At 41.5% G+C, this 19,905-nt stretch overlaps 1 protein-coding gene across 1 annotated transcript in view; it reads left to right on the forward strand.

Annotated features, from left to right (window-relative positions):
- The window catches only part of KIF26B (kinesin family member 26B), a 271,683-nt gene that overhangs the window by 227,402 nt on the left and 24,376 nt on the right, over positions 1-19,905 (forward strand). Inside the window, exon 11 of the mRNA XM_033144389.1 lies at positions 17,629-17,791. Within this exon, the coding sequence (XP_033000280.1) occupies positions 17,629-17,791 (163 nt within the window). The remainder of the gene's footprint in view (positions 1-17,628; positions 17,792-19,905) is intronic.

The following is a 19,905-nucleotide window of genomic DNA, read 5'->3' on the forward strand; positions in this document are numbered from 1 at the left end:
AATTTATTTTCAGGTACCACTCCATTTGGAATTGCAATTAGGATAGCAAGATCAGTTCTCTAGTGCAAGAAATTGGGAAGGTCACGCTACAATATGGTTTGCGTCTTGATGGAGCCCCCCTGCTACTTCAGATCAAGGGAAGCTTACCCAACTGATCTAATTATGAAACCTTCTCAAAAGTTCATGAATATGCATGACACAATCACCAATATTTGACATTAATGTCACTTGAGGAAATAATCCTGATATTCCACGTCTGAGTTGTAATGATTCACAGCAGGGGAGTCCCAGGAAAAAAGTTGTATTCTCATAAACAGAGACACTAGACAGTATTGTGAGACATGTTGTCCAGTATATGCTATGTCATTAAAGTCATAAGATGTTGGCAGCATTTTCACTGTCAGATATGAGGCCATCTGGAGAGTTTCCATGGGCTGCATTCACACAGCACTTTAGTCCATTTCCCCTACATTTCTCTAACTTAATCCCAGCGCTATATTTGAGCTTTTACACAGTGTAAAAGCCACTTCCAGAAAACTAATGGAATAAAACACATTTTTAGTGCTCATTTCCATGTTACCTGATTCCAGAAAAAAATCTACTTGCAGTCTCCTTAACCCAGATAATTGTGAGAGTGAAGTGATGAAAGTGGGAGCAGGGCCAGGGCAGGAGAGTGTTAGAGTCCTGTCTAGTCCAGTTGGGTGGGATCAATTCCAATCTGTTACCTCCGAGGATGTGGACAGGCTGCTTGGACAAGTGAAACCAACCACCTGTCTCCTTGATCCTTGCCCATCCTGGCTTATAAAAGCTAGCCGGGAAGGGCTGGGCGATGGGCTTCGCAGGGTGGTGAATGCTTCTCTCTGTGAGGGAGCCTTCCCAGACCCGCTGAAAGAGGCACTTATCAAACCGCTTCTTATAAAACCATCTTTAGATGTGGCCAATATGGCCAACTATCGCCCAGTCTCAAATCTTCCATTCTTGAGCAAGGTGATTGAGCGAGTGGTTGCTGAACAACTCCAGGCACGCTTGGAAGAAACAGACCATTTGGATCCCTTCCAGTTGGGATTCAGTCCCTTCATCATGGGACTGAAACTGCCTTGGTCGCACTGGTCGATGATCTGTGGCGGGCTAGGGACAAAGGTGGCAGCTGTTTCCTAGTTCTGCTGGATCTCTCAGCGGCTTTTGACACCATCGACCATAACATCCTTCTGGACCATCTAGAAGGGTTGGGAGCTGGGGGCACTGTTATACAGTTCCGCTCCTTCCTCCTGGGCTGTGTTCAGAAAGTGGTGGTGGGGGTGAGTGTTTAGATCCCTGGGATCTCACTTGTGGGGTACCTCAGGGCTCTGTCCTCTCCCCCAAGGTTTTCAACATCTACATGCAGCAGCTTGGAGAGATAATCAGGGGGTTTGGGCTGGGTGTTCATCAGTACGAGGATGATACCCAGCTCTACCTCTCTTTCAAATCAGAACCAGTGAAGGTGGTGAAGGTCCTGTTTGAGTGTCTGGAGGCAGTTGGAGGATGGATGGCGGTTAACAGATTGAGGTTGAATCCTGACAAGACAGAAGTACCATTTTGGGGGGACAGGAAGTGGGCAGGTGTGGAGGACTCCCTGGTCCTGAATGGAGTAACTTTGCCCCTGAAGGACCAGGTGTGCAGCCTGGGAGTCATTTTGGACTCATAGCTGTCCATGGAGGCGCAGGTTAATTCTGTATCCAGGGCAGCTGTCTACCAGCTCCATCTGGTACGCAGGCTGAGACCCTACCTGCCCGCAGACTGTCTTGCCAGAGTGGTGCATGCTCTAGTTATCTCTCGCTTGCATTACTGCAATGCGCTCTATGTGGGGCTACCTTTGAAGGTGACCCGGAAACTACAACTAATCCAGAATGCCACAGCTAGACTGCTGACTGGGAGCGGCCACCGGGACCACATAACACCGGTCTTGAAAGACCTACATTGGCTTCCAGTACGTTTCCGAGCACAATTCAAAGTGTTGGTGCTGACCTTTAAAGCCCCAAACGGCCTTGGTCCAGTATACCTGAAGGAACGTTTCCACCCCCATCGTTCTGCCCGGACACTGAGGTCCAGTGCCGAGGGCCTTCTGGCGGTTCCCTCACTGCAAGTAGCCAAGTTACAGGGAACCAGGCAGAGGGCCTTCTCGGTAGTGGCACCCGCCCTGTGAAACATCCTCCCACCAGATGTCAAAGAGAACTACAACTACCAGAGTTTTAGAAGACATCTGAAGGCAGCCCTGTTTAGGGAAGCTTTTAATGTTTAATAGATTATTGCATTTTAATGTTCTGTTGGAAGCCAGATGGGCGGGGTATAAATAATAAATTATTATTATTATTATTATTATTATTATTATTATTATTATTATTATTATTATTATTATTATATTTGGGTTGGCATACCAGCATACAGTTCTTTCCTGTTTTCATGGAGGAATCATGGTGTGTGTGGGGGGGGGAGGCAGAAGCATGCATATGCGGAAACGGTAAGAGAGGAGTGATGGTTTCCAGTGGCACCTGTTGTTGAGCAACACACCCACTGGTGTGAATGAACTTTAGCATTAACCTTTTCCTTTTCTCCTGCCATTTCTGTCTAATGAAAATTGGGCAGAGACTACGAATTGTTTTGGACAATATGAAGGAGAGTTGGCAGAGGAAGTGTGTGCATGTCACACATCCTTTGTGCACTTTCTGTGTAACATTTGAAGTTTCACTTTGGGGAGAAATATGATCAGTAGCTTTGTGTGTGGGAGCTTAACATATCTCATCAAGGAGACGAATGGGTACCCTCTTTGGATAATATACAGGAAGCATCAATATACAAATAAAGGCACGCAAGTCACTTGGACTTTCTTTGTGTTTCATTGTTAGCATGTGAAGCTGCTCTGTGCTTCATCTGCGAATGCAGCTGGTACCAAATAAATGTTCCAGTGGCTTACAACCAGCCATTTATTGCCATACATACTGTGCTGCTAAAGTCAATGAATTTTAACAAGCATTACCGAGTAATGTCAAGACTGATTGAGTTTGGAAGAGGTCACTGTCCTGTCTCGCCTCCTAAAGAATGCTATAGTGATTCCAGCTCCTTTGGGTAATCAGATCACAATTAATAACAGGGAAGGACACTTATTTGTGATGACAATATGTTATGTTTATACATGCATTCATCGATTCTGGAGACAATGCCAGGATCAGAGCCTTCCTTCAATATAAAGGCAAGAAATCTTTTTAAAAAATAAGACCCTAGCCTTTGTGTGTGTGCCATGAGTTGTTGGCTATATTTAATGATAAAAGAAACTGCTATTCACATACGTATACACATATTTAAGAAGGGGTGAAAATTTGACTTTCTAAGAATTCCTGATTTTGGTACTCTGCAAATTTATTTAAATGTAATCAGTCAGAAAGGTACACCCACAAACGTATGCTCAGCAGTAATTCACTTGACCAGCTGAAGTAATAACTATCGTATAGCAGGAGTATCACCTGATGCCCAACTCTTTATAGATACATTAGAAATTCCAAACATAACAGCTGCTCTATGATAGCCTGACTACATGAAAGCTATCATGTGATTACCATAAGTCTGAGGAAATTTGCCTTCCAGTTGCATTAATATGACATGGCAACTGTGCTTCATTGCTCTTAGAAACAATCTCTAACATTCTTGTTCCAAACATGGTCAGGCATCAGGTGGAGAAAAGGAAACTTGCATTTTCCTGCTGGGGTTTTCTTTTTTTGTAATTGCCCAGTGCCTGTGCTACCCTGTTTGCACAGTAGCTGATGTTTATGCCATGAATGAAAGATGCAAGTGACGACAGCTGTTAAAATGTCTCCATGGTTGACCTGCCAGAGGTTTGCGGGTGCCTCTTACTCCTGTTTGTGGAGATGTGAGTGCTTTTGGCCACTCATGTGCTGGACAGATTCCCGACTCCCCCACCCCTAAAAACTGTTCCCCCACCCCTAAAAACTGTTTGGTTCCTCTAACTCAGGGGTCAGCGTCCCTCAGACCATGTGGTGGGCCAGACTATTTTGGGGTGGGGGTGGGGGAGGGAAATGAACAAATTCCTATGCCCCACAAATAACCCAGAGATGCATTTTAAATAAAAGTACACATTCTACTCATGTCAAAACACCAGGCAGCCCCACAAATAACCCAGAGATGCATTTTTTTTAAAAGGACACATTCTATTCATGTAAAAACACGCTGGTTCCCGGACCCTCCGCGGGCCGGATTCAGAAGGTGATTGGGTCACATCCGGCCCACGGGCCTTAGGTTGCCTACCCCTGCTCTAACTCCTGCCATGGTGCTTCTGTATAGAGCTGTGGCATGGGATTTATAGTGAAGGGAGAATTTAAATTCCTGGGGAATCTTCACATAGGATCTACCAGCTCAGCAAGTTCAGAAAGTTGCTCCTAAGGAGATACCAGCTTATATAGGAGGCCACATTCTGCCTTGCAGACTGTGCAGCTGCACTGACCCTGCACTATGTCTGAAATGTACCCCACTTTCTAATACAGGAGGAATGGAGATAACTGTCCTGCCCAGCTAGATATCTATTCCAACTAGAAATACCCTCTCATAGAAGAGCATTTACTCTAGCCCGTAATCGTATAATGCCTTCAGTTCTCCAAGGGAAGTACAAACGGACCCCATTGTGAGAGAGATACTGCCTGTGCGGATCTGGAGAGGTGGAAACTATTGGCCACATACTCTTGCGATGCTGCTTCTATGAGGAGGTGTGAGGCGAGCTTATCCACACGATGCTGGCTGAGCAACCTGGACGCTCGGACAATTACTATATAGAGTGGCTTCTTTTGGATGCTAACGCTAATGTGACAGCAAAGGGAGCCCAGTTCTGTGCTAGAGCCATAAAAATTCAGTCCGATCTAGTTAACAGTACCCATATAACTTCAGGACCGAGCTAAAGACGAACCAGTGCTATAATCGGCTGTAGCCCACCCTTTAAAGTAGTGATATCTTTTTTTTAATCTAAAAAGTTTAAAGTTTATATATATAGTCTATGTTTTAGAATGTATTTTGGATTGTTTTTATGTATATATGTGTGTGTGCTGGTTGAGAACTGTAACAGTCAATCAATCAATCAATCTGAAATGTGGCTTTTGCTTTCTAAATGCTTGTCCTAGCAATTCGGTTTGTAAGCCACTGAAACAGTAGCAGGCCACAGTACAGGCCTGGTACTTTCTGCCTGTTGTTACTCTGCCTCCAATTCCCTATCAGGGAAATACCTCTATTAATGGATTGTTGGTTGTGAGTATATTCTGATAATTATGAGTACAAAATGTATGCCATTTATTTGTGAATATTGCAGTGTCTGGTGTGCAAACACAATTACTCCAGTCATCTGTTGTCTGTAGTGTATAACATCAGCACTATTTTAAAGATTCACCCACAGTCAGCAGTATTTTAGCAGTCTGACTCTTTTCTCTGACATAAGCATATGGATCCTAATTAGTTTTCAGTTTAACTGAGATTTCTTCTGTTATGATAAAATTTATTACAAGCTGCTCTCAATATAGAGATGTACAATATAACCTGTTTCTTTGCATCTTATCCTGATTTTTGTTGTTTTCTGGTAGGTGCGTCTGAGATGGTTAAACAAGTAGAACATATAGGATCCACCTACTGGTGGACTGGATGATTAAGTGATAGAACATAAGTAGCTTTTTCAAATTTTATTTTAGCAGTGATGTTCACAGCTTTATCTCTTGATGGAAGGCTGTCCTGACTCGGCCCCGGACACACTGACCAAGTGCTTGGAGGCTGTGGCTGTATGGATGCGTGGGAGCCGATTGAAGTTAAATCCTTCGAAGACAGAGGGTCCTCTGGCTGGGTCCAGACGACATGGGGTTGGGGGGCCAACTCCCATCTCTTGCGGGGGCGCAATTAGTGCCAGCGCCTTCTGTCAGGAGGTTGGGTGTAACCTTTGACGCTTCAATTTCTATGGAGGCGCAGGTTACAGCCATAGCAAAGGTGGCATTTTTCCATCTCCGCCATATTAGGCAGTTGGCCCCCTACCTGTCTCGCCCTGATCTGGCCACAGTGATCCATGCGACGGTCAACTCCAGACTTGATTATTGTAACTTGCTCTACGCGGGGCTGCCCCTGAAGCTGACCCAGAAACTCCAGCAGGTGCAGAATGCCGTGGTGAGGCTCCTCACGGGGTCTTGGCCACGGGACCACATTCATCCAGTGCTCTACCAGCTACACTGGCTCCTGGTGGAGTACAGGGTCAGGTTTAAGGTGCTGGTTTTGACCTTTAAAGCCCTATGCGGCTCAGGACCCTCGTACCTAAGGGACCACCTCTCCTGGTATGTCCCGGGTAGGACCTTAAGGTCCCCAAATAATAACTTTTTGGAGGTCCCGAGCCACAAGGATGCTAGGCTGGCTTCAACTAGGGCCAGGGCCTTCTCAGTACTGGCCCCGACTTGGTGGAACGGTCTGTCACGAGAGACCAGGGCCCTGCGGGATTTGGCATCTTTCCGCAGGGCCTGCAAGACGGAGCTGTTCCACCTGGCCTTTGGGTTGGTTTCAGTTTAACCCTGATGTTTCATTCTTTTGGTGTGATTGGTGGGCTATTTAAAAATGAGGCTGCAGTCTAAATTAAATTTTAAATTGTATTTTAATCTGTATTTTAATGAATTGTTTTATGTTTTTGTTGTGATTTTATTGGTGTTAGCCTGCCTGAGCCCGGTTTGGCGGGGAAGGGCGGGGTATAAATAATTTGTTGTTGTTGTTGTTGTTGTTGTTGTTGTTGTTGTTGTTATTACAGATAGAGTAACTTTGCTAATCCTTCCAATGATGTGCCAGAGGCACAAGTTAGTTTCAAAGGACAGACAAAATGATAGATTAAGAGATTCATTGGTATCTGCTCTGAGGACTCATGCTACAATCAGAGCTGGTGAAAAAAATCATTTTGGTTAAACAGTAAGTTTCACTGATAAAATCTGAGCTGAGTTGTAAAAATAATAAAGAACAGTTGAGCCCATAGCATAATAAAAAAATAAATTATGCAAATTATAAAGTACCTAGCCATAGGCTAATCTTACATAATGAAATGTTGAACAAGCAAAGCAGGGAACCCCCTTTTTGGTGGGATAGGAATAAAATCATACACAAAAACATAATTTAAAACAGAACTGAAGATCTATGAATCTACCAGTAATATGTGTTCAACACCTTTCAGTGTAAAATGAACATATAAATGGTATAACCAAACCAAACCAAACAAAACAAAATACCTGTGGCATGCTGTTAACATATGAACTGTGCCTGTCAGTTTCCATTCTTTTTAACTTCATGCATAGGCTACTGTTAGGTATTTCCAAATTCTCTGCACAATAAAATGTTCAGTGATTCACTGGTTACCAGGGCTTGGTTTCTTTTGGAATTTAATTATTTATTTAATAGGGTGTGCAACTACTTTTTAGGCAAAATTGCCCCCCCACACATATAAATCCAGCAACAGAACCATTTAAAAAAGAATCAAAATACAGTGGTGCCTCGCAAGACGAAAATAATTCGTTCTGCAAGTGTCTTCGTATAGTGAATTTTTCGTCTTGCGAAGCACCAAGGCAGAATAGCGGTTTTCGCGGAAAAAAAAAATTCCGTCTTGCGAGGTAAGCCCATTGACTTTTTTGTCTTGCGGGGCAATCTTCCGCTAGCGAATGCCTTTTGTCTAGCGAGTTTTTCGTCTAGCGAGGCATTCGTCTAGCGGGGCACCAGTGTATCCAATTCCATTACAGTGGTACCTCGGGTTAAGAACTTAATTTGTTCCGGAGGTCCGTTCTTAACCCGGAACCGTTCTTAACCTGAGGTGCACTTTCGCTAATGGGGCCTCCCTCTGCCACTGCACGATTTCTGTTCTCATCCTGGGGCAAAGTTTGCAACCCGGAGCAACTACTTCCGGGTTAACGGAGTTTGTAACCTGAAGTGTTTGTAACCCGAAGCGTTTGTAACCCGAGGTACCACTGTATATGGTAGCATACTAGGCAAATAGTCCATCTATCTCTGGAGAACAGCATCCAATAGCTCAGCCCCCAAAGGCCATGATGAAAAAATGAGTCTTTGAGGCTCTTTAAAATTAACAAGGGAAGGAGTGAGCTTACTGGAGGCTTGCTGGTGCTTTGTAATATTTGTGTTTGTTTAGAAGCATATAGGTTTAGCATGGGTGGAGGTACAGTATTAAACACTCCAATGGCTGTCCTGAGAGCCAGTGCGGTGTAGTGGTTAAGAGCAGCAGACTCGTAATCTGGTGAACCAGGTTCACGTCTTCGCTCCTCCACATGCAGCTGCTGGGTGACCTTGGGCTAGTCACACTTCTTTGAAGTATCTCAGCCCCACTCACCTCACAGAGTGTTTGTTGTGGGGGAGGAAGGGAAAGGAGAATGTTAGCCGCCTTGAGACTCCTTCAGGTAGTGATAAAGTGGGATATCAAATCCAAACTCTTCTTCTCTTCTAGGTTCAGTACTCCCACATCAGTTTCTCGATGAAGGTGCAGGAAGAAATGCATGTCCCCTTCCTCAAAATGGCCTTCCTCTCCCAGAATACTTACCAGACATCATTTAAAGGAAGAAGGTCTATCAGTAATTCCCTATGGTTGGTGTAGTAACCTCTGGCCCCCAGATGTTGGAGAATGACAACTTACATGCTTACTAGGGCTGATGGAAATTGTAGTTCATTGACATCTGGAGGGCCAAAAAATCTCTCCACTCCTGCCCTTTGGCAGCCTATAACCTTGGTTTACCTTAGACTTTGCCCAGCTAGACCTGTTCAGCCAGGTTTTGTTTTTTTTAACCACTTTATAGTTTTATTTTTACAATCACAAACACACAGGGTTGGAAGAGACCCCAAGAGATCATCAGTTAGTTCAACACCAAATCAGTAACAATGTATTTGCTAAGAAACAAAACTGGTATTTCTTCTGATGCTTTTTTGTCATTTGGGCCCATAAAAGTGTTCCCGTTATTTATGAACTCAGAGTTATATTTTCAATTATAGAGAGAAACCATTAGTAAGTTCATTTTGTTTCTATTTTAAAAATCACCCCGCTCAACTCTGATGCCCACCGTTGTTTAGCCCCAAATTCTGCTCACCCAGTTTTTCTCTTGAATTTAGCTGGTAGGGCTACGCGCACACCACTCTCTTCAAAAAGAAGAAATCAGCTGCTATGGAGATGAGAAAATGTGGAGGGGTATTAACTCTTTGTTGTTGTTCACTCGCTCAGTCGTGTCCGACTCTTCGTGACCCCATGGACCAGAACATGCCAGGCACGCCTGTCTTTCACTGCCTCCCGCAGTTTGGCCAAACTCATGTTAGTAGCTTCGAGAACACTGTCCAACCATCTCATATTAACTCTAGCCCCCTTTTAACTCTGAATAGATTCAGAGACATGATTATTGCTTATTGAAAAGGGCTCCACCCATATAGCCCTTGCAGGTGGGTCAAGGAGAGAAATGGCCATTGCACACAATACCCATTTGAATGTTCTGTTACTTTTCCAGTTCAGAGTACATCCACAATACGTCTCTGACTCCTAGCTTGATCAGGAGAAAATATTTTACTGTAAGACTCTGGCATTTATATGCAATGTTCAACACTCTTTGCTGAAATCTAAGAGAGTTGATTTTTGTGCCACAAGTGGTTAATGACCCAGCCCTTTGGATTCTTTCTAAAACTCTTTGATTCTACCACCACCACCCCAGCTTGGAGAAAAGAGAGTTATTATAGAGTGGGTTATTGCTTTTGAATAGGATCTTGTTTATTGAAGTTAAAAGGAAAAGCACTGAGAACCTCTGTGCTCAACCTCTCTCCCCCTGCTATGAATTGCTTTCTGTATTTCTGGAGAGAAATGGCACATAACGTAAATGTGGCATTATAACACATGTATTTGACTGCCAGAAATAAAGTTCACAGATGAACAAACTCCACTAAGCTTGTCTCCTGTTTCAGTGGTTTGCCCAGGGCACAAGTCAATTTCAAAGGACAGACAAGAAGAAAGACCAAGGAGCTCATTGGTGACCATTCTTCTGAGGACTCGGTAAAGCTTGTAGGAGCTCAGCAAGGAAATGGGAGCTGAGTTGTGCAAATTACACAATTGAGCCTTTAGTATAGTCAGTCAAAATGCCAGGATTTCTGTGAATTATTTCACTTTCTTTCGGGAGACCAGTGGGAAGTATCACTGGTACCTCTCAGGAATTGCCGCAATCTATTTGTAATTCATCTAAAAAGATCTGAGAAAAATTCATTATTATTTTCATGGACAATTGGTAAGCGAACATTTACCAAATCATGTTGTTAAATTTTCAACATGAGTCTTTTCCAGAAAATACATCTATTCTCTATGATTTTTTTTTAAGATATACACCATAATAAGTTTCCAAAGATAATGTTAAGCATAGACCACTATTTACATGACAGGCAAAATTGCTTCCAAAGTTCTAGTCATCGTAAGCATCAGTCACATCAATTGTGTGATGTGTTTTATATCAAATGAAGGTTGATGTAATGATATTTATGTATATGGTATATGCATTGAGATTTTAGGTACACTGCATATTTATCTCTCATCATCTCTTTTCAGGAGGCTCCCATATTACCAGTATTTTCAGTGATGATTTTGCTATCTCACAGAAAGATATTTAGGCTAAAATATTCTGGATGCATACATGCAAATGTGCCTTTCTGAATGTACAGGAATCTGTACAGCATTGTGGAATATTGGGAACAATGTAGCTCTTGTGTAAATTATGGACTGTATTAGCTCTGCAATGGATTCATAATTATCTGATATTGTAGTCACACATTCAATGTAACATACAGTTTGACCTTATGGTAAAACAATTCCCAAATGTTCTTCACTCATACATTTTTCCTTTGGTTTGCTCTCATTTTCTAGTACTTAGACCTTTTAACAGCTATTGTTGCAATCACCCTTTTCATTATTAGAAGACTCTTTCCAGTAAATTTGGGCAGTAACACCTGCCTACCACGTAAGACAACAGTCATACTTATACTAAGTTTCACATAATCTTACAACAGAAATTAATTTTAAATTATTCTCAGTCAACATGTAACAAACCCCAATTAATGTATCTGTTTGAGTTGCATATCTCAAATGGATATTCATGCATATCCCAGATTTGACCTGTACTAAAGTGACAGTACACCTTGTGCTTTTTAGGAACAAAGCCACTAAACATGCCATTTCTATGAAATTTACAAAACCAGGTCTGTTTTTCATGTCTTAGTAACACCTTAGCTTACTCTGACATTCATGTTTAATCTTCCTTTTTATAGAACTGCTTGTATACCAGAAATTACTATGTCATAATGAAAGACAAACCCCATACAGGCAATTTTAGCAAACAAGACTGTGACTATTTTTCAGTGCAATTGGTTGTCACAATTCCTTTCTCTCCCTCTTCCCTTTTTCTATTTCCTTGCTCTTTTAATCAGTAATCCTTCAAGAACTGGAATTACCTCTTATCTATGTTTCTCCAGCAAACAAAAACAATTAAACCCCATAACTAAGCATAGTTTTATTCTGTTCCAAAATGTAAATGTTTATTAAAGCAGGAAAGTCTATAGTTCCGGGCCAAGACATTTTGCTTTCTGAGGTGAAAATAGTACTGAAAGCATCTCACTCGGCCCAATGGTAGGTCTGGGCCTGACAGATGTATGGGATCATTGTTAGGGTATGTTGTTGAGGACCCCCAAACCCCAGATTGACTTCCTGCTCTTACAACAACTATTCTTAATTCCTGTCTATAAAACAGGACGATAGCAGGGTTGCAACATTAATTAATGAATCAAAAAGTTCTACCTCAATACAAAAAACGGAGCTGTGTAGATCTCTTGATCATCAAGCTGACACTGATATTTAAAAGGATGTGTGTATATTCCAGGCTCAGCAGAAAATGGAGGTTCTACTAGTCCAGCATTTTCTTCTGGAAGCTCACTAGCAGGGCATGCTGTGAAAGTGATGCTTATCTTCTGTTTTATTTATATCTTGCTGCTAATAATCCAAGGAATTTTGCCCATTTACACAGAGGTTCCATTGTGCCATCATAGCTAATGACCATTAACAGACATAACTTCAATGAATTTTCTTAATCTTTTTATTAAAGGCATCTAAACTTGCAGACAACACCACAAACATCATCTTGTGTAGTAACGTGATGTTTAACCTGACCCTCCTATTGAAGAGTATTGACAATTGCAGTACATAGAGTAGGGCAGGGATCCAACTATGATGTTTCACAATTTAGGGAAGACTTAGCCCACCACTCCAACCAGATGCTGCTATGCTACACCGAATTATACTTTTTCTTATTAGTTGACTAATACAGACAGAAGCAGGTGCCGGCATAATGTTTATATTTACTGACTACATGAAATATATTTACATTTGCTCACTTTCTGCCAATAAATTACTGTATGACAGCAGGCTCAAGGGCATACATCACCTTATCATGTAATAATCACACGCCTAGGTGGTTAATAGCATTTGCCATTGGCCTGCTGCCTAGCAAGAAACCATGATATGTGATTTGTATGAGTAGGGACACATGCCATGGCGTGTTATATGGCTTAATAAAAAAAATAAGGTTCTGTTTTCAGCTTTAATTTTGCTGTCACCAATGTTTGCATTCCTGTTTTTTTATTGGTTAGAGTCCTAAGAGAAATGGAAAGGAGGAATGAGAGGGGGAGAGGAAAGATAAAATATTTATGACTTAATATGTTTTAAACCTGGAATAAATACATAAAATTGTCTAAATAATCTCCTAGGGACAGGGGAATCTTGAGCCAATGTTTTTAACTTGGTTCCCATTCTTTTTTATATTTCCTTTTCGTTTGGAAATAAAATCGGTGCTGTTCATCTCCCCCCCCCCCTTTTTAATAATCACCTTGACAATAACAAAGACAGAACACTCCTTTCTGATCGTTCACATTCAGCTTAAGGTGAGGGGAGGTACATCTGAATGCAAGGGAAGCATACTGAATCCTAGTTCTCAATGAGGTAGCAGCTTCGTGTTTTGGCTTCTGATTGCAGCACTTCAGGCTTGCCGATAAGGGTTCCCAGGATGGGATGGCTCCCTGTGTAAAAGGATTCCTGCACACAGAAAAACTAACATGCTAAGGAAAAGGCTAGACTATAATATTTCTAATAATAATTAGAGTGTGTTTATGGAGGCCCAGTGCCCACCTGCAACCCAAAATAGTATAGCCCAGGCAGTTTTATTACCTCAGTGTAAATTACATATTTTCATTTTTTTAAAGTATCCTTGAGTGGCATGGGAAGTCTCAAACCCATCAGCTGACGGGCAATTCTGTTCCTCTGCAGCTTACTGGGGCCTGTTCTCCATCAGTCCTGTTCCTTGCAAGGCTCCACTTCCAGCAAAATAAAATATATGTATCAGAACTTATTGTTCTGACCTGTCCATACCAGATTCCCACAGCAGCAAGGCAGGACAGTGGCTGAATCACCATGGATAGATTCAAGTGTGCAGTTTGCTGTGACAAAGGCAGAAGGTGAACTAAGGCCTTGCTTCCTCTAGTCCATTTTCCCCCAAGGTCCACCCCACTAGGGCTAAAGAAGATGGCTCTTAAAGGGCCACATATTCCTAGTGTGCAAAGGAGCACTTGTTCACTTGTCCCATCTGGCATGGTCCCAGCACCATTTGTCAGGTTGTTAGTGTTAAGTTGTGGGTGGACACAGCAGACGACACAGTGATTTCCAAACAGCTCTTGTTTATTCTCAGGCTGGAACAGAAGTGAGCTGAAGGGCTCAGCAACCTGCTTATATAGAACTCAGCTACAAAGCAACAGTAACAACTTTCTGTAGTTACCCAATCCCTGAACGTCACTTTCAGTCCCTCATTTGCATGTGCGGACCTGAGTGAAAACTGCAGCAGAATGAACTATATACACACACCCCTAGTGGCCTAGGGTGAGAACTTCAATACATAACAGTTAGCAATAGAAGGCCTCGATTCCTTTGAGGAGTCTGGCTCAGGGGGCAGTATCTCTTATATAACTTGAGCAGTCTCACAACGCACCATCAACTGCCAGAAAGTCAGTATCTGTGATCAACAATATTGAAGAGTCTTCCCTAGAAAGGGTAGTTTGGCTATAGTCAATAACTGGCTGAATAATCAACAACAACCTGGACCTAGCAATTATCATCTGATGCCCTTCTTTGTGTGCCCTGTCCACAAGATGTCTGTAGGATAGCAACATGAGAACTGGCCTTTTCTGCAGTGGCTCCCCATTTGTGGAATTCTCTCCCCAGGGAGGCTTGCCTAGCACCTTCATTGTACATCCTTAGGTGCCAGGCAAAAATGTTTCTCTTCAGTCAGACCTTTGGTTGATGAACATTTTTTGTCCTTTAAATTTTTTTGGGGGGGGGGGTGCTATTGCTTTGTTTTGCTTTCGTTCTTATTTTTGTTATGTATTATGTGTTTTTATTTTAAATTTTTATGCTGTGGACCACCCTAAGACTGTTTTGATCCTTATTTTTAATATGCTACTTTTATTGAAGTTGAAGTCAGCAGAAATATCTTTTGATATAAAATGTTTTGTGGGGTATTTTTACATAACAATTATCCTTTTTCAAAGTACCTTTGATTGCCCCACTAGAAATAACCCAGCATCTGAAAATACTGGCTTATTTTCCTTATTGAAATAAAACACCCATCTTCCTTTATTCCGAGAGATCAGCTTTCAAAAAAATACAGCTGCCCTGTATTTGTATACCTATTTGTCAGGTATATTTTGAAATATAATAGGTGTGATTAAAAAGAGAAAAGAATCCAGAGATTTAAACTACTGTAGGATCAAAGGAACAGAGGCAGCAACTACTAGGTGGCTTGTGTCTGATGGCATTTTTCCTGTGTATGGTTTTAAAAAAATCATTAGCATATCTTTTTGAAAGAGATAATTGAACCATTGAATTGGGAGGTTCAGATCCTGAATATAAAATGGAAAATATTTGCAAATTGCATGATTAGTAACCTTTCCTTTGTAGTTTTCTTTTTGGTAGCTGTTTAGCTAGCTATATGAAAGGAGGCTGCTAACTGTAGCCTACAGCAAAGGGAAGATTATCAAGATAATGCTAGACCTTTTTTTTGAGTCAAATATGAAACATTGCTGGTTTTAAAAATCATCTGTTGTTATTTATAAGCATAATCTCAATAGATGTAGCACAGGAATGTGCTTAATATCATCTCTCTTCCAACAGCAAGAATGCACTTCAGCATAATTCAAACAGGGTTCAGGTGACCTACGCACATCCATCATTTATAAGTCTTGAGGAAGACCACACCAGTTTGCTGGTGATGACTGCATGACTTAGTTATTCTCATGAGACCTAGATGTAGTCTGTTGCCCTTTTGCACTGTCATTCCATGTTGCGCTTTGATGGACGCATGAGTAAATGAAAGGCTTGGTATCGATTTCCATACAGATGTTAATAATTTCTGTGTACATCATTCATGGAATAGTGGTTACTCTTGCACAGAATTTGATATTGTAGTATTCCTTGATGAAGAGAACAGCCTTTTATCTCTTGGTCTGTGTGGATTCAAAGCTGAACCAGAGAAATGAATGCATTTTTCCTTTCTGTCATCTTAATGGACTTTTGTTTACATCACATGCCATCAAATACTGTGGAGGGATTGACTAGCTCTGCCCACAGGAAGCTGAGAAATGGCAGATTCTGTGCAAAACAGAAGGTTGCACTTGAACTTTCTGGGGAGACTTTCAGACTTTCCGGTGGATGCTTCGTTTAGACATGATGAAATGGAGCTATTTGCTTCTGAATGGATCTATTTAGGATAGCAATATGTCTTGCAGCCAGTGTCTTTAAACTCCTTCTTAAGAAAAATAATCAGGAAACAATTTGCTTATCTTGTACTTTATCTGCAAATACACACACAATCACAATAGAGCTACTATATCTGCACATAGTAACTCTATTGTGTGTGTGTGTGTTTGTATCCCACTCCCTCACAGCAAGCAGTTCCAGCAAATTACCCCTTGTGGCAGCGGGGGGAAGTACCAGTAGAGGCTGGTGCTCATTGGTTCTGGTAGGGCATGGAAGCCAATGGTAGGTGATGCCAGAACCAATCACACCAGGTGGGTGCAGGCCCCAGGAGATCCCAGAGGGCCTGCACTTTGCTATTTCCTCCCTAGTGGTGTGAGGATACCAGCAGAGCCTACTATTCACCAAGAGGCAGCTGTAGAAGCAGCATTGTGTGGGCATTGCTGAGGAGGAGGCAGATCTGACCTCCAAGGAGTGTGCCACAGCCACTGCTGCCACTGCTGCAGCAACCTCAGGCAATGCATTGGAGGCCGGATTTGCTGCCCCTGTGCATCCTGACACCCGAAGCGGTTCCCTTACTTTGCCTCATGAGTGGGCTGGCCCTGGAGCCAACTAATTTTAGTTTTGTCTATATCCTCCTCTTAAGGATAGCGGGGTATAAATAAATAAATAAAAATTATTATTATTATTATTATTATTATTATTATTATTATTATTAAGGAGGCAGCATAATTCCCATCCATTCCCATAGGGCTCTCAAAGGACAAGTGCCTGGTGAATTGTACCCTTGTTAATTGCATTAATAGAATGAATGGTTCCCACTATCATCACATAACACAGTGATTGTTCTACTCCTGAATTGTCTTGTGCATTGCTGACAAGAGGTAGGGGTGGGTTTTTTAAAATTTCATTCTAAATAAGTTTTTGTTGTTGAATTTTTGACAGCACGCCATCGCCTGCAGTAATAATTGGGGTTGCATTAATGCAGTCTTTTTCAACCTTTTTTGGGCAAAGGCACACTTGTTTCATGAAAAAAATCACGAGGCACACCACCATTAGAAAATGTTAAAAAAATTAACTCTGTGCCTATATTGACTATATATAAAGTAATTATCTTGAATTTTTCAATTTTTCCCACGGCACACCAGGCAACATCTCGCGGCACACTAGTGTGCCGCGGAACAGTGGTTGAAAAACACTGCATTAATGGATAATGTTAGCAGTGCCAAAGCAATTGTCATGCAATACCCTTTGCAGGTCTCATTACAATCATTGGAAGTGCTAGAGAGGCGGAGGAAGCAAGGTCTTCTAAATACGAGTCTGTTCAGTGACTCAGTGTGTGACAGGGAAGAAAATGGGACAAACTAATTCCATCTTCAGTCATCAAAAAGAATGAGCAGAGGTGAAACTCGTGCTGTGTTTTAAGGCCTTATCCTTCTATGCTTTTAAATACAACTGGGTTTTCTTTTAAAACTAGTTAGCCCAGAATAGGTTCCTGGTGATGAGGCGGCTTCCAGTGCTAAAATACTGCTGAAATGTGCTAGGAAAACAAGACAGGCAGAAAACCCTTGAAAGATAAGAGACTCTCCATTTCAGTGCAGGGATTTTCCAGCTTGTTCAGAGGCAGATGTAGTGCACTAGAATCCCGAAGAACAATGCTAATTAGTATTCCATTAAAAAGGAAGAAATCTTGCTGAGACCTGGAGTCACATCCCGACAGTCGAAGTGAAACATGGCTCACTAATGTAGCCTTAATTCTTTTTATTTTGCAGAGACAGCAAGCTGACCATGTTGCTCCGGGAGTCCCTTGGGAACATGAACTGCCGTACTACCATGATAGCTCACATTTCGGCAGCTGCAGGGAACTATGCTGAAACACTTTCCACCATCCAGATTGCATCCAGGGTTTTAAGAATGAAGAAGAAGAAAACAAAGGTAAGGACAAGGGGGGAACTCTTTTGTTGCCTTGCTCTGGAAAGAGCATGGCAAGTTAGGGATCCGAAAGAAATGGGAGAGGCCTTGAAAGTGCAGCTTCTAACAAAAATCAATATTCTTAATTTCTGATGGTATGGCAGTGCATCCAAGTGCATGAGGGAAATCATATGTTCATTGTTAGGTGAATGATTGGTTATAACAGGCACAGAAATGGGAGAGAGTTCAAACTCTCATGTTGCTTTCTTGGAGTCTATGTAGCATGGAATCCTGGTTAAAAGTCAAGCTGGTATAATTTATTAGCATTCACATTAGCAGCCTAAGGATTGTTAAATGTGAGCTGAGATCAATTAAGAGATTCTACAAAATATCACTGCACAACAATCTGTCCCCAGAAAGAAATCTCTGCAACAGAGCATGCTGTAGTGTGTGACACCAGTGTTAATTTCAATAGCATTTCCGTCATTAATCTTACAATGAGCACAAACTTTTTTCAAAAAAGAAACAAGACTAGTTGATGTGGTCTGAATGGTACTAATTCAGCCAGTGCATTTGAAGCCAACATGACATTTTATCTTGAGAGTGAAAATTGAGAAGCTTGGTGTTCTGATTTGAATACTATATAGTTCTTTTAGAGAAGATTGCATATACCAGTGCTCAGTTCTGATAAAAATCAGAAGCTAACATGCATTTACAGCAAGAAAAGGTTGATTCAAAACATGTTGTTTTATATCTCTTCTTCTCTAGTCACAAATGAAACTGGATTTAAAGGGTCGTGGGGACATTAATTAAAATTTGCAACAACTAAGTAAAACTGTGAAAGTTAGTTGCTTAGGACTTTTGTATGGAGAGTATGTTCCCTTACAGTCACTGAGACTTTTTACTTCTTTTTGAAGTTAGGCATGTGGGATCAGGACTTGGTAGAAGTGCCTCTCTAAGGAGACTTGCCTTGTTCCTACTCTAGACAATTTCTGCCAGCAGATAACGGCTTTTTAATTTTAGAAACTTCCTTCTCTTAAGCAAGCAATCAGCTTTTATTGCAGCTTAAGGCTGCAATCCAATACTTACCTCAATAGGACTTCCTTCTGTGCCAACATGTATTATGCTGCTAGCTGCTTATATTTTGTTGCTGGGAGTGGTTTAATTGTTATTTCACTTGATATTGGCTTCAGTAGTTTGTGGAAATCACTTTGAAAGGAGGCTCATAAAATGTATAAAGAAATAAAATGAAAGTCCCACTGTGTTAAAGTATGTATCAGGAAACACATATTAACTATAAAAAAATGATAACTTGGACAGAGAAGTAGTGGAATCCTTTCTTAGAAATTATTCAGGAAGTTACTGAGCGCATCTATTTGGCATTATTAATATCTAGGAAATTTTAGTATTACTTGAGCTTTTGTTGCTAGAAACTGGACTAGAGGATCAATGTGTTCCCCTCCAACCTGAAATGCAGAGGTGAACCCTCTTTTATATAGTTAATGGAAGAAAGACGTGGGAGGCATGGTCTCCCCCCCCTTCCTCCTTTTCTGCTTTCATCTCCACCGCTGTAATCACAGAAGTAAGCCCCCTTGATTCTAGTGAAATACACTTCCAAGTGTGCTTATCCCAGTCACCTAATTAAGTGATGGGTGTTGCTTACTAAATGCTCATCCACTTTCAACTATATGTTTCAGCTCAACATCATTAGCCTTTGGTTTTAGCTGTAGACTTCAGTCATCCATCTAAAGTAACTCCACTGTGATCAGTGAATGAATTTCAGAGTAAATAATTGCAAGAATGCCATGGTAGGCTTTTTAATGAATTTGTTTTAACAACTGTCAAAAGGAACACTGGGATCAAAGTGGCATGCAGCCCAATCTTACACATATTTAGTTGGTAGAGCAACTCACTGAGTTCAGCAGAAGAATTGCAGCATCAGGCATTTTTTTCTCAATATGATTGCACAACAACATACCCCAGTAAGTGACATTGTTGTCTGACTGCATAGGTTATTTATAAATAGGCATGAAGACCATTCTATTGACAGTGCATGAGTTGGAGCTCTCCATGATAAGGAGTTGGTCCATGTTATCTTGGGCAGATCACTACTGTCCAACCTCAGTTTTTCATATGAA

The sequence above is a fragment of the Lacerta agilis genome, chromosome 3, assembly GCF_009819535.1.
Source record: "Lacerta agilis isolate rLacAgi1 chromosome 3, rLacAgi1.pri, whole genome shotgun sequence".
NCBI classification, from domain to species: Eukaryota; Metazoa; Chordata; class Lepidosauria; order Squamata; family Lacertidae; genus Lacerta; species Lacerta agilis.